The 15,183-nt window shown below is 44.0% G+C and overlaps 1 protein-coding gene across 1 annotated transcript in view; it reads right to left on the reverse strand.

Annotated features, from left to right (window-relative positions):
* TRAF4 (TNF receptor associated factor 4) overlaps nt 1–14,950 on the reverse strand; it is a 66,136-nt gene extending 51,186 nt beyond the window's left edge. The window contains exon 1 of the mRNA XM_082246276.1: nt 14,656–14,950. Coding sequence (XP_082102402.1) covers nt 14,656–14,798 — 143 coding nt within the window. The 5' untranslated portion in view covers nt 14,799–14,950. The remainder of the gene's footprint in view (nt 1–14,655) is intronic.
* Between the last annotated feature and the right edge of the window lie 233 nt (nt 14,951–15,183).

Consider the following 15,183-nt stretch of genomic DNA (forward strand, 5'->3'; position numbering starts at 1 on the left):
TCCCCATGTCAGTCACAGCACAGCGACCATTGTGTGGAAGCCAAGTGCCACTTAATGAAGTCAGGGATTGAGAGGAGATGTTCATCAGACCCGAGATGAAGATGGGGGAGGGGCTGAATAAATGGCTATGGAGCTCTTATCTTCAACCCCATGCTTTACTCATAATTATGCAATCTACTTCACATACACACAGTAGTATTAAGTACTCTGCAATGCTTGGACACCATCTCTCTACAGGTTTTATGTACACAGTAGACAGTGAAGACTGGAACATAACATTTCTGTAGAAGATCTGCAGATAAAATTATTTATAATTTAAAAGGGTGCCTATAATAAAAACGCAGAAGAGGAAGAGGCCAACCAACATCTCGTCCTCAGCTGGAGGAAGGTCGATCTGCAATTGCAATCCGCATACGCTCGTTATCTGAGATGCATAAGAATTTCATACCCATGCCATGTCCTTCTACAATCACCTATTCTATCTCAATTCTATATTCATATGGATAGCCGTCAGCCTTTCTAGCAACTAGGACAACTACAGAGCGGGCAGAGTAGGTCTACAGCTACAAACATCAAGGCCTCATGCACACAGGATAGATTTTTTTTACTCCCTAGATGCCTTTTCTCCTGGCAGGGAAAAATGTAGCTAAAAAAAAATATAAAAATACGCACCTAAAGCTGCCTTTTGCATTTGGACGTGTAAAGTGTTTGGGCATTCATTCCATTGGCCAAAACATTACTTTATTCTGGCGACTGGAATGAACACTCAAGCACTAAACACACCTAGCATTTACACACATTTTGGCATTTTTTTTGCCCAAAATCTCCTCTCCTGAACACACAAATTTTATTTTACCCTTAAAACGCTCCTAATATGCCTATGTTTATATGGACGCATAGCCTAACATAGAGGTGCGTTTAGAGGCTAAAAAAAAAAAAAAAAAAAAAAAAAAAAAACACCCGTAGGGCTCTTTCACACGGCCGCTCCGTGTGAAAGCTCCGCTGCGGTCCTTTTTTTTTTTTTCACGGAGCGGATGACATTTCTGTCATCCGCTCCGTATGCCCGCATATCATCCCATCCGTTTGCGGATGATATGCGGACATAATGTAAGTATATGGGGATTGCGGATGTCAGCGGATGACACCACTGACATCAGATTTTCCTTCCTTTCCGTTTTTTGAATGGAGGAAAAATAGGGTTCTGTTCCGTTCCAAAAAACGGAACAGAACTGACAGGAAGAAAATTGGATGTCAGTGGATGGTATTCCGCTGACATCCGCAATGCCATAGACCTACATTATGTCCGCAAATCATCCGCAAAAAAATAGGATGATTTGCGGACATACGGAGCGCCCGTGTGAAAGAGCCCTAAAAGATGCACAGTAGGAGTAAAGCTGATCACATACATTAGTAGATGGGTAGACAACTTGACTAAGCCCCCTCCACCCCTGAGCCTTCGGTAGTGTGTACACTTGAATTTGCTTACCGTGCAAAATTTCATTGTTTGTAATTGTGCCTGTTCACATTTCAAACACACTGGCCATACGTTAATCATTTTTTTTTTTAACCAGCAGGCTGAATGAAAACTACCCAATTCCCCCATCCACACACTCAATGTGGATGGTGATAATCACTCCCGCTGTGCTATGGTGGTCTGACAGCAGGTAGACTACGCTGCCATCAGAACACATTGATCATTCCTGATGGCAATAGCCGGCTCCACTGATCGTTCAGGAAAAACCCGACAGGCTGGTTGTACATTAGTCTATTGGTAGATTCTGTAAAACCAGTCTGTCCATACATGGGTCAAAATTCAGCCAGTCCCTGCTGGACCAGCCAAATTTCAATCCATGTATGGCCGCTTTTACCTGTACATGACGCCCTATGATTCAAGAAGTACAGGAGCGGTAGTGTAATCATGCCTGATTTTTGGGACATGTTAGTGTGCTGGTAGTAAATGCATCACATAATGCATGTTACCACAATGCACACGTGTACATGGGCCCTTATTAAATAATTTATACCTACACTTTGAAAGGCCAATCATGTGTTCCACCTCCCTGATTCACCATTGGACCATTCCAAAATTCCTAGGCAAATATTTACTTTCTGAAAGTTAGTATTTCTTCAACAGGTTAGGGCACCCCCTTCCCCTATATGACAGTGCTCACGCCTGGGGATAAGTCACCCAGGTTCCCTTGGGACTCTATTGGATTACCAACAACTATGTAATGGAACCTACTTTGGGGTGGGGGGTGGGTGGCGAGTCTGTGTGAGTGAAAAATGCCATGGCATCGATAGGAGAAAACAATGACCTATCATTGTTATTAGTGGGAGGCATAGTGCCCCATCATTGGTGTCAGGGGGAGGAATGATGTCCCCCCTCTTGGTGTCACTGGGAGTAGTGCCCCAAGGGCTGGATATAGCCACGCAAAGGGCTGCAGTTTGAAGACCACTGGTCTATACCAATACACGCTCAGGCGTGTCTATGTTCTTGTGTAGCATAGCTTTAACTGTTCAGGGAGAAAACAATGACCTATCATTGTTATTAGTGGGAGGCATAGTGCCCCATCATTGGTGTCAGGGGGAGGAATGGTGTCCCCCTCTTGGTGTCACTGGGAGTAGTGCCCCAAGGGCTGGATATAGCCATGCAAAGGGCTGCAGTTTGAAGACCACTTGTCTATACCAATACAGGCTCAGGCCTGTTCATGTTCTTGGGTAGCACAGCTTTAACTGTACAGCCCCCAGCAGGGCCTGGGCCTTGGGCTTTGGGCCTTCACTCTCCATAGTGACTGGAGCTTATACATAGATTGCATATTCTGACTGTTATCTAAATTGTGAAAAGTGATGTGGAATGTGATTAGAGAAGTAACGCAAGATCCCCAGAACGTGCTAGTGCATCAAGTTACTACACATCTTTCATTTGGAGGGCTGCCTCCAAATCGCTTCTTGTGATAAAATGGGGTTAATTAGGCATCAAAAGTCATCTGAAAGTTTCCAGCTTGCCCAGATACAGGGGACGACAGGATCTGCTTACACAAAGCACACGGAGAAGGACGCTCTGGGATGAAAAAAAGGCTGTTAAAATGTGCAAATATTTGCTCAGGTTGAACTGTTTCGCATAACTTGAGCAGAACAAGCCATAATAACAAGAACCTTCTGCAAGTACAGTATGAGCCAAACTCGGAAAACCACATACGAGCTGCACAATGCATTAAACATTCATAATCTCTCCACTCAGCTTTATTAATAATCTCATGCAGAGTCAAGAATGTAAAGCTCCCCCTCCAGCAGAACTGGGATTCTAAATCACTCACGTGTGTTGTAATAAATGATATCATCACAACTACTGAACATTTCACATTACATTGGTAAAGGCTTAATGTTCATTTTGATGATCCATTAGAAGAATCTATACACGGTGGATAATTGCGGTCTGATCTAGACAATTGTTCAGAGAGAACTTTGAAGTTTTTAAAAGCTTTTGTTATCCCAACACTTCATATTCCTGATATGTGCCTGCTGTACCAATTACTTGTATGAGAAAGTTTCCTGTTCTCTTTGTATTGCTTCCCTTATGTGAAATCCCTGGTGTTCCTGCCAGTCCCCTTGCTTTCCTATTACAAACTGACCACACTATGCAGGAGAGCCCACCGTGGTCCATTCTCTAGCTATGCTGGGAACTTTGTGTGCTCTCCTCTAATGATCAGACTTGTCCTGATATGCCCCCACTGCACAGCCATTCACTGGAGAGTTCAGTGTGCTGCTGCTTCTCCTCTTCTCCCAGCTCTTATGGAGCTGAGAACAGAGGGAATGTGATCACTTATAAAAAAAAAAGGGCAAAAAAAAAAAAAAAAGTATAATTTTTTTCTTAAATCTATACACAAATATTTTGCCTTTCACTTTTTAAACTGAATAGGTTGTTTTACAAGGTGAGGGTTTACAATCTTTTTAAGGCAGGGTAGATTTGATTTAAATCACTAGTAAAAAGGCTTGATTTAAATCATTATTTTTAAAAAGTGGTAATAACCCTCCCCCCTTTAATGTTTGTACCTAAAGGTAAGCCTTATTATAGGCTTACCTTTAGGTACTGTAAATATCTCCTAAACTTGCACTGTACCAGCGGCTCCTGTGCGCATGCGCAGGAGTGACATCACACACCTCCAACCAGTAGCACAGCCGGAGTCCGGAAGGAAGACGGGCGAAGATGGATGTGGCCTCCAGCAGGGACGACAATGGCTTAGTTTGCCTTACTTTCCAGGTAAGAAAAAAACAACAGCCTTTACTTCCTCTTTAAAGAGCAACTGTCATCTCTGTTCCGCAGCGGCTCCTCCTCTGACCCGCTGTTGACTCACAGACAGTCCCATTCACTTTAATGGGGCTGCTGGTGATACTGCAGTAACACAACAAGGTGAGCGACCTGAAGGCAGCAGGTAAATGGATGCCCACTAACAGGTGCTGCCATGATGGATCTGAAATGACAGGTGCTCTTTAAATGTAAGGACACATTCTTGCTGGTAGTTAGCGTGAAATTGTGTAAATGCATCAATGCAGTGCATGTTCTCAGCTTGCAGAGCTTGGATTTCTTGAATGAGTTTACCCAAAAAAAAAAAAAAAATGTAAATATTGCAGAATATACAGCCTCATGCTATATAACTAAGCTCCATTTCTTGCTGAAAAAAACTAAAGTATTTATGTATCTTTAAACAGAAAAAAAAAAACTATATTTAAATAGATTTTTACTCCAAAAGCATGTGTTTTAAAAAAAAAAGCGATAAAAATAAAAAGATTTTTATAAAAAAATTATATATATATATATATATATATATATATATATATATATATATATATATATATATATATATATATATACACACACACATACATACATACATACATACATACACACACACACACACATATTATATTTATTATATATATATATATATATATATATATATATATATATATATATATATATATATATATATATATATATATATATATATATATATATATATATATATATATATATATATATATATATATATATATATATTTTTTTTTCAATTAAATCATTGATTTTTATCCACCCCGCTTTAAGGACTGGATATTTTTAACACATCTCCGGGTTTTAGCCCGATAAACCTTTCCTAAGTAAATATATAGAAGCAGTCATTGCTGACCTCCTTGCACAGGGGATAAAAGTCTAGCTGTGATAGGAATGCTTCTTGGGTCTCTGACACATTAGTATGCAGATCAGGAAAGTCAGACTTCTTTTCTGCCTACATGTTCCAGGACAGAAAATGCAGAATGGTAAGTCGTGGCAAAGTGACGGGTATGATGTTTTAGGTGGATTGGCCGCTTGGTTCATTTGTCCAGTCCTGGATTAGGGTCACAGAAAACATTACAAAAGATACAAAAGGAAAGCAGCTGCAACTTCCTCTTTCATTTTCATTCAGGTGTGTTTTAATAGAATAGGCTGAACCTGCAGGACTGGTCTAGGTTACCTTGTAATGCAGTTCTAAAAACATTCCCCATGAAGGATATGTAAAAAGCCAGATCAATAACCGAAGCAGACATCTGATCATGCTGACCACTTGACATGAGAGAGAATGTACTACACAGCAATGAGTCCTCTCACCAACCTCTCAGATGAGCACATCGCTCCTATGACTGCCTTCTAGTTGGAGTAGTCTTTGCATCAAACAAGTATTTTCCGTCAACAACACACAATTGACAGCCTTACGCCTGTAAGAATTACCGCTGTGTGAGATCACCTTGAACGCTGACAAGTTCCCTCTGGTGGCTGCAATGAGTGTTCAGCAAGGACAAGGATTACAGGACAGCCTGGCACACGGCACGGAGGAAACTGAACTTTCCACAGCTACTGCAGATTATTTCCTCAATAGAAATGTTTATTATATTTCTACCACACCTAGGCTACATTCACACACGCCTCCTGCGTTTGGTTTTATTTAATGTAGAAGTATGAAAACACACTTCATGCTTCCCAGATCAAAGTTCTCCTGTGATCAGATTTCACTTTCCTCTAAACATTTCTGTGCCTGAAGGTAGGTGAATGCACAGTGTGAATGAGGCCTCCTGCACACAGGCACCCGAGCATTGTAAATTCCAACGCATTTCCCCCACCCAGAGAGCCTAGGTGCCGCGTACAGCCCCCCCCCGCAGACATAAGTGGCTGGTACAGGTCGGTGGCATGGTGCTAATGTAAACACAAAGATAGAATAGTATCTTGGAATATGCCTATACGCTATATTCATGTTTGCCCGAGGACTGGCATATACCAGGGTACAGTAGCACTAGTATGGGATGCTGCGTTACCATGACATAAAGTGCAAGATAAAATATAAAATGATGACAGCGTAAGTACATGAGAACGTAAATTTCCAGCAACAAGAGATACCGCTGCTCAAGGTCAGTCCACGCACAACACCTCACACGTCAATCCACGGACAACACCTCACACACCTGCCAGAAGGGTGCTCACCCAGCTCGCATTCTGCACACAAGGTAGAAAAGAAATCCCGGGTGGCGGCACTCCAAACTTAATCCTCTTTATTAGAATATATAAAATCCAAGGCAGTGCTCCATACAGTGGGGAAAAAGGCAAGGTTGACACATTTCAAGTTTGAAGGTTATGAGTAAGCGCTAACGTGCGAAACGCGTCAACCTGGCCTTTTTCCCCACTGTGTGGAGCACTGCCTTGGATTTTATATATACTAATAAAGAGGATCCAATTTGGAGAGCAGCCCTCTGGGATTTCCCTTCTAACATGAATATACAATTATTATTCCACATTTTAGTGCCAAAAAAAAAAAAAAATAATATATATATATATACATACATACACACACAGTCTATCTCAATATCCACCAATTATATTGTCCAAATGGTAAAGTTCAGTGATCCAATAAAGTAATATCCTCTGTGCAGGAAGTAGATTGTCCACTGTATATCTTCCAACCCCCCCCCCCCCATGCAAAGCTTAAATGATCTCTTCAAGAAGTGTTTCACGCCATTATTCCACCTCTTAAGTGCTTTCCACCACCATTCATAATTGCCCTCACTTTCAAATGGGGGCCTAATTAAAGAATAATTAAAAGCAAAACTTTTTTTAGTTTTGATTAGAGTGGAAAGGGATAAGAACCCCGGTCAGTTTTTATTTCTGTCTATGCCCCCGTTAAGGAGATTCAACCCCTGTATTTGTCCTGTTTATCATAATCATTTAAAGCAAAAGAAAATCCAAAATTTTGGGTTTTCCCCAGAAAAGAAACAGAGGGGAAATCTTCTAATGGGGACACCAATTCTGGTGACCTTGGGGTCCCCAAGGAATTCCCTTTAATTGCAGGGATTTCCTCTCACTTCCTATTTGACTATGGGACAGGAAATAAAGAGAAATTTCTGCAATGGGACACAGATGGCAAAAAAAAAAAAAAAAAAAAAAAAAAAAAAAAAAAAAAAAAAAAGCCTATAGCTCTCCTTTAAACAAGCCAACCAGCTCTTTCCTCTTTCAAGGTCCGTAGCTTTAGTGCCGGTTCACACTGCAGCGGCACGACTTGGGGGGCGACCTGTGAAGTCGCGTGCACCGCGACTTGCACGGACTTCATAAAATAAATGTCTATGCAAGTCGCTCCAGGTCGCCCCGAAGTAGTACAGGACCCTTTTTCTAAGTCGGAGCGACTTGTGTCGCTCCTATTAGAACCGTTCCTGTACTACTCAATGGACCGCAACGGTCTGCGACTTGTCAGGCTGACAAGTCGCCTCGCCTGGCAAGTCGTACTAGTGTGAACCGGCACCTCCTTACACCTCCTTCTTGCTTTATTTACTCCAAGGGGACGTTGGTTAAAAAACATTAAAAAAAAGACTATGTTGCTTTCATTCTTAAAAAGCATTTATTAGAACAACAATATAAAACTCATTTGTTTGTGCACAAATCTGGTGCACTACAGTAGAATCACTGCATATAAAACTCTCCTTTGTTGCTTCCTGTTCCTACGTTCTGGCTCCACCCTACGCGTGTTGTCACGGTGTCATGTGACTATCTCAGGGGTGCGCCTGAGAAATTATGCAGCTGGATGCTGTTCTGAGCGGTAATCGCATTAAGAGCCATATGCATCAGGGACGAATGCTCCTGCAATTGGGGCATCCGTCATCGAACGCACGTGTCCTTAAATGTAAGTACCACTCAGAACAGCGTCCAGCCACCTCATATTTCAACCTGTCAGTGATTGTAACAGCAACCATGCAAGCGGAAACAAGCGCACTCCTCCCTAATTTCCATAAGGAGATTGTGTAAGGGTGGTTCCACTTTATGACAGTGTAGAAAAATGAGAAATATCATTAAACAACCCACAATACAGCTCCCACTTCAGAAGCTCTGTGATGTGGGGAATCATCAGCCCTTACTATATACACACACCTTTATAAATCCAACATGAATCCTCAGCTACAACTCCAAAGAAAAGCAAGGCCTCCCACCCCCCAGGCACTACTGCCTGGTCAGGCAACAATTCTACTAATTGCCTATTGTGTGTATTTAGCTGTTTACTCTCAGTGGCAAATAAACTTGTAAATCAAAGTGACCCTTCACCTGTACGCGCTGGATGTAGCAGCTACTTAGCAGATCAATTCACAGGGAGCTAAAGACTTTGCTACCTTTATGGGTAATAAACAGGTATTCTTTATTCTCTTCTTTAAAAAAAAAAGAAAAAAAAAAAAAAAAAAAAAAAATCACAAACCCGCACAGGTATGTGACTGAACATTTCCTTCTAAAAATAGAAAGATCATACGTAGCCAGAAGGCGTTTTGATAAGATCTCGATAAAACAAGGTGTGCCTTAGAGAAAGAGCCGGTGGAAAACACTGAACGAGAGTGACAAACTGCAATCATGAACATACCAAAGGTTGCATTAAAAACCTACAACCTACAACAACCATAGAAATCTATTAAAAAAAAGGGACGTCTGATTGGCTACTTCACATTTCTTTGAACAGTTTGATATTTTAGAACAGGAGTCTTCAAACCTTCTAACCAAAGGGCCAGTTTACGGTCTTTCAGAATTTAGAGGGGTCCAGACTGTGGTCATTGGAAATAGAAAATGTTCCAGCATTGGTGGGAGTAAACAATGCCCCGTCGCTGGCGTCACTGGGAGGAACTGTGCCCCGTCGCTGGCGTCACTGGGAGGAACTGTGCCCCGTCGCTGGCGTCACTGGGACGAACTGTGCCCCGTCGCTGGCGTCACTGGGACGAACTGTGCCCCGTCGCTGGCGTCACTGGGACGAACTGTGCCCCGTCGCTGATGTCACTGGGACGAACTGTGCCCTTTCGCTGATGTCACTGGGAGGAACTGTGCCCCTTCGCTGATGTCACTGGGAGGAACTGTGCCCTGTCGCTGGTGTCAGGGGATCAAGTTTTGTCCAAAAGGTATAAAAGCAAGCCAAGGGCCACAGTTGGAGACCACTGTTGTAGAAGGACCTTTTGCCAAACGTATTAGTATGGCACTTGATGGCTATTCAGATTACTACCAACTTTTTTCTTTTTTACAGCAGAAGCAGTAGTATTGCAAAAACCCACGAGACAGACCACGTAGCATGCACAGGATACATCATTGTCATTTAATGACATTTCATCTTAGTTGTTGGGAACACCACGTGCCTTTGCATACAGTTTCACGCTGGAGTTGGCATTTCCCAGCTCAGAGCATATTACTGGGTTCATTTAGGGTACAGAGCAGTAGCAAGTTACCCAGAGCAGCCAAAAACATTTTATCTTTTAAAATACTAAAATTTGATGCCAATCACCAGTACCTGTAGCACGTACATTCACACTGGCCATCTCTGCGTTAAGGTTATTTATACATGGGAGAAATTATCTGGGAAGTATGAGAAAATGTTGCATGTACTGGTCTGTAACTAAAATTACTGGTTATATGGCAGAAGGATTCGGAGTAAAAAAACAAATGAAATAGTTTGTAAGGGTCCTTTCACACGGCGGTCCGATCAGATTCGCTTGTCACTTTTTCAGGCGGACCTGATCAAACCCTCCATTCATCCCTATGGAACGGCTGATGTCAGCGGTGACATGTCTGCTGACACCCGCCGCTATCCGATCAGATCCTGTTCACCAAATCCAGACAGATGGTGACCCTATTTTCCTGCTGTCTGGAGGATTGGATCAAATAAGATCGGGTGAAAACGGACAGGCGGTCTGATTTCACCTGATCTCCCCATAGGGGAGAGCAGGACTCTGTCTGTCTCTGCTCTGCACAGTGAGCAGAGACAGACCTGTCATCCGCCTGCTCAGCAGAGCAAAGCGGAGTCCGCCAAGCAAATCTTCCACGTGAAAGGACCCTTAGGTGCTTGTGTGTACTTGCATATGGATGCATGAACCTCTGTACAGCGTGCATATGCATGTACATGGGTTTAAAGGGGTTGTAAAGGTTCAGATTTTTTAAAATAAAAATAACAAACATGTTATACTTACCTGCTTTGTGCAAGGGCACTCCTGACTCCTCCTCTTCATCAGGTGCCCTGATGAAAAGCCTCTTTCCCTGGGGGCACCCATGCAGGCACGCTCCCGGGTCTTGCTGCTGCATCTGTCCATTGACAGACAGCGGGGCACTGCCCCGCCCCCTCGCTCCTGTGTCACTGGTTTTAACTGACAGCAGCGGGAGCCAATGGCTTCTTCTGCTATCAATCTGTCCAATGAGATGAGAGCCAGGGACTAGAGCCACTGGGCTCATGCTCGGCACTGGAATGTAAGAAAAAGGGGCGGTCTGGGGGGTGCTGCAGCAAAGAAAGTATTTCACCTTAATGCATAGAATGTATTAAGGTGAAAACCTTTGAGGCTTTAGAGTGGGTTCACACTATGGCAACACGAAATCGGGGGCGACTACTGAAGTCGCCGTGCACCGCGACTTCGGCGCGACTTGCACCGACTTAACATAATGAAAGTCAATGCAAGTCGATCCGACTTCGGTCAAAAGTAGTGCAGGAACCTTTTTCTAAGTCGGAGCAACTTGAGTCGCTCCTATTAGAACGGTTCCCATAGCACAGAATGGAGCACGACTTGTGAGGGGACCAAGTTGCCTGGCAAGTCGCAGCAGTGTGAACCGGCAGTTACAATCACTTAAGGGCTTACTCACACAGGCGTCTAAAACACAGCACTTTGATTCCTATAGTGCAGCGACAACGAACCTTACACCCCCTGATGTTTGGAACTTCATTTCCCATGATACTAAACTATACTGCAGAGCACATGAGCATCATGGGAACTGTAGTTCCAAAACGACTGGGGTGCCAAGGTTCGCCATCTCTCCTATGGTGTATAGTTTTGTACAATTCTAAACTCAGGACTATAGAGTACATATATGCAGATATTTCACGTGCAAAGACGTATATGCATAAAGCCAGAAGAATTGCACGTGCAAAAAGGCTGTAGGTGTCTAAATGCGATTATTTGGTGCGTATTTTAGGCGGAAACTTCTGCTAGCACCTGCATCTATAGGCTGCTTCACACCAGATGCAGTCCAGTGTGTTTTTATACTGCATGAAAAAATGCATGGACAGTGTTTAGCCTATTCCAATGGTCCTAGTTCACTCCAGTGAAGTCCTCAAAAGCGGAACATGTTACATTTTTTTCTGTATGGAACGCAGCAAAAACGCACGTCCTTAATTCTCTTCAACTGAGATGCAAAAAAATGCACTGGATTGCATGCAAATTGCATCACAAATCCAATATACAGAAACTCATCCAGAATGTAGAAATTGTGATGTGAATTGTGCAGAAAATATGAATTTGCCCGTATGAATGAGCCCTATATGTGTAAACTACTGACCGCATCTGAATGCAGCACAAGTTTATGGATCTTTACATATAGAAAACAACAGAACTGCATTCAGCTCTGAAGAAAACACATATGAAAACCCCGAAAAGGGCAGTATTGTGTTCATGAACCCTAAGGCTTCCCAGACCAGGTTCTCCGTTGATATGTACTTAGCCATACATGCACAGAGTATCTAATCTGACCCTGGACGCACAGAATTTTATTTTCTCTAGATGCAGCTACACTGGAAGAACCTAAAACTCACACAGTGAACTACAGGCATACCCTGCTTTAAGTACACTCACTTTAAGTACACTCACTTTAAGTACACTCGCGAGTAAGGACACAGCTTGTTCAGCTTGGCATGACACTACTCCCGGTTTTTAACATTGGCGTCTATAGGAAATCTTGGTCAGCTTGACATGGCACTGCTCCCAAACCATAAGCGACGGGGAGACCAAACTTAGGGAGCACCGAAAGGGGACCCAGGACTACAACATATCCTGTTTGTGGCCAGCCAGCTTGCCTAGGTAATCTACTATGTCATAGTCCTGGATCCCCTTAACATGCTCCCCAAGCTTGGTGTCCTTGTCACATGGTTTGGGAGCAATGCCACGTGAAGCTGACCAAGATTTCCTATGGAGCTAGTGTATTTACATGCATTGATAAATGAAAAAAGTATTGCTTCACTTTAAGTACATTTTCGTTTTAAATACATGCTCTGGTCCCATTGTGTACTTAAAAGTGGGGTATGCCTGTATACTAATTAAAATCATCACATGCACATATGTGCGATTAGGAAACGCAGGTCCGTCAATGTCAGTGTGAATGAGGCCTTACAAGGTTCATTCAAGGCACAGAGAAGCAGCAAGTTACCCACAGCAATAAACATTTCATCATTTAGTGTTCTGGAATCTGATGGCAAAGCGCTTTTTGCACATCATAATCATTATCGCTACATGTAGCACCTTCCACATAAAGAAACATTTGTTCCCATATGAAAGGACCATGAACAAGGTTTCCATGGAAGAGCTTCACACAGCCAAGCAGGGCAATCCCCACAGACTGCCATCTAGGCTAGCGTGTTGATGTCAGACACAGCCGGTATACGTTGGGGAATCGGTCTTGCAACCCAGATGAGGTTTTTGGCAGTTTTACAAGCAGCAGAAGAGCTGAGGACACTGCAAATCCTGACTGGAAGAGGCAGAAGGGATCTGAACAAAGGATTAAGTTGAAGGACACGCACAGCCCCTTGTTGTAGACATGATTCTACTAACAGCTTCATCACACCTATCACCCCCCCCCCCCCCCTCAATGTACAATCCCCTCCGCTTCACACGCCACATTCACTTTTCTGCCTTCTGTTTGTTGACAACCAACAACAATGCAAAACAATGAGAGCGGCCGCTCCATTCACATGGCTTCCTTGTACTGGAGGTGACATTCAACCACAACCAGTAGAGCAGCTTCAGGAGCCGGGAGAGAGAGCTCCAGGGGAGGAAGGAGGGAGCACAGAAAGGCTTCCACATTTACATTCTCTATACACAATATTTACATCCAATAGATGCTACATTTACATTCACTCTACACAATATTTACATTTACTGTACACAACATTTACACTCACTGTACACAACATTAAAAGTCAGGAGAAGCATTGAGGAAACCCTCCAGAAGGGTTTGTTTTGAATCCACAAATCAACCACAAAACAGATTCTGATTAACCGATATCTACATCCAATACCAAAAATCGCAGTTTACTGGTTCTTCCAAACTGCAGCTTTTTTTTTTACCGCTTAATACATTTCTTGCAAGTACAGAAAAATAAGATCCTGCCATAAACCAGCAACCAGCATCCTTTCCATGCATTTAACCCAAATCTCAATGTTCTCACTGGCTTAGTATTGGTAGTGACAGAACACCTCCCCTCTAGGTTCTGGAGATCAGGAGACAGGGAGGTGTTTGGAGGTCAAGGGAGCAGCCTAGGGTGACAACGCTCCATAGGTTCAATATGGTGGAGTTAGCGTTGTCACCTGAGGGCAGGAAGTGTGTTACTGGCAGGATCTGCAGGTGAAATATAAAAGAGGAATAAAGTTTTAAAAAAAAGAAAAATGAATGTAACCAGCGTATCTGTGGACTGGTATGCTGCATAGATACATTTTCTTTTCCACGGGAAGAACTTTTTCTCCCCGTTCCTCGTTTATGGACCCCCTGTACCGGTTTCTGGCTGTGCGGCCAAATGCTTCCTTGCCTAGGTGAGAATGACGTAGGGACCAACTCTTCCTGGGGTGTCCACATCAGATCTCCCAGGAGGCAGGGTGATAGGTGCATGTGTGGACCAAGAATTAGGGACCTGCGGCATGTCTAGACATGCGATTTTGCGCATGTGCAAAAATGTCACTGGTCTCTGTATGATCCAAAAAAAAACCCAGTCTCAGGAATGTGCGCACATACGCGGGTACCCCTCACACATGTGCAGAGGTGACCTGGCAGAAACCTGCAACACATGTGCGCCCACGCGGGATATTTAAAGATGGTGGCATAGTGGTTGGGTGCCTCTTTAGGAAAGGCTGGTGAGATGGCAGTGTACAGGGGGTCCAATGAGGAGGAATGTGCGCACATAGGCGGGTACCCCTCACACATGTGCAGACGTGACCTGGCAGGAACCTGCAACACATGTACGCCCACGCGGGATATTTAAAGATGGTGGCATAGAAGTGGTTGGGTGCCTCTTAGGAAAGGTTGGGGAGATGGCAGTGTAGAGGGGGTCCAATGAGGAGGACCTGTCACCCCTATGCCAGTCTTACCTGAGGAACTCCTGCAGACAGGTGTCACAGAATCGGTGGCCACAGGTGGACACCTGGACCGGCTCCCTCATCGCCTTCCCGCACAGCGGACATATGAACTTGCGGCGGAGCTTCTCCAGGAACTTGTAGTCATAGCCCGGCATGGTGGCTGGGAGCCGAGCGGAGGAGGAGGACGGGGGATCCGGGATCGCACGGTACAGCCAAGGTCGCCTGTGTCACCGCAGCCCAGGAACATGTATAGGAGGAGGCCGGGTCCCCGGAGAGGAGGGCTGAGCATACAGACCGGAGACACACCGGGCACCGCCGCCTGTCTGTGCGGACACTGGATCTGTCTGCTCCGCCAAGGTACATGAGACTGCCGGAGCCCCTCCTCTGTACAGCCAACCGGGGAGGAGAGACACGGAACAGCGCCGCCCTCCTCCCACATGTGCAGCTGCAACATACACACAGGAGACAGCACAATGGAAGGGAAGAATGTCACCCGGATCTATAGAATATCACCCAGATCTATAGGAGGAGATTGTCACC

Source organism: Pelophylax lessonae, assembly GCF_965119305.1.
Source record: "Pelophylax lessonae genome assembly, chromosome: 2".
Taxonomy (NCBI): Eukaryota; Metazoa; Chordata; class Amphibia; order Anura; family Ranidae; genus Pelophylax; species Pelophylax lessonae.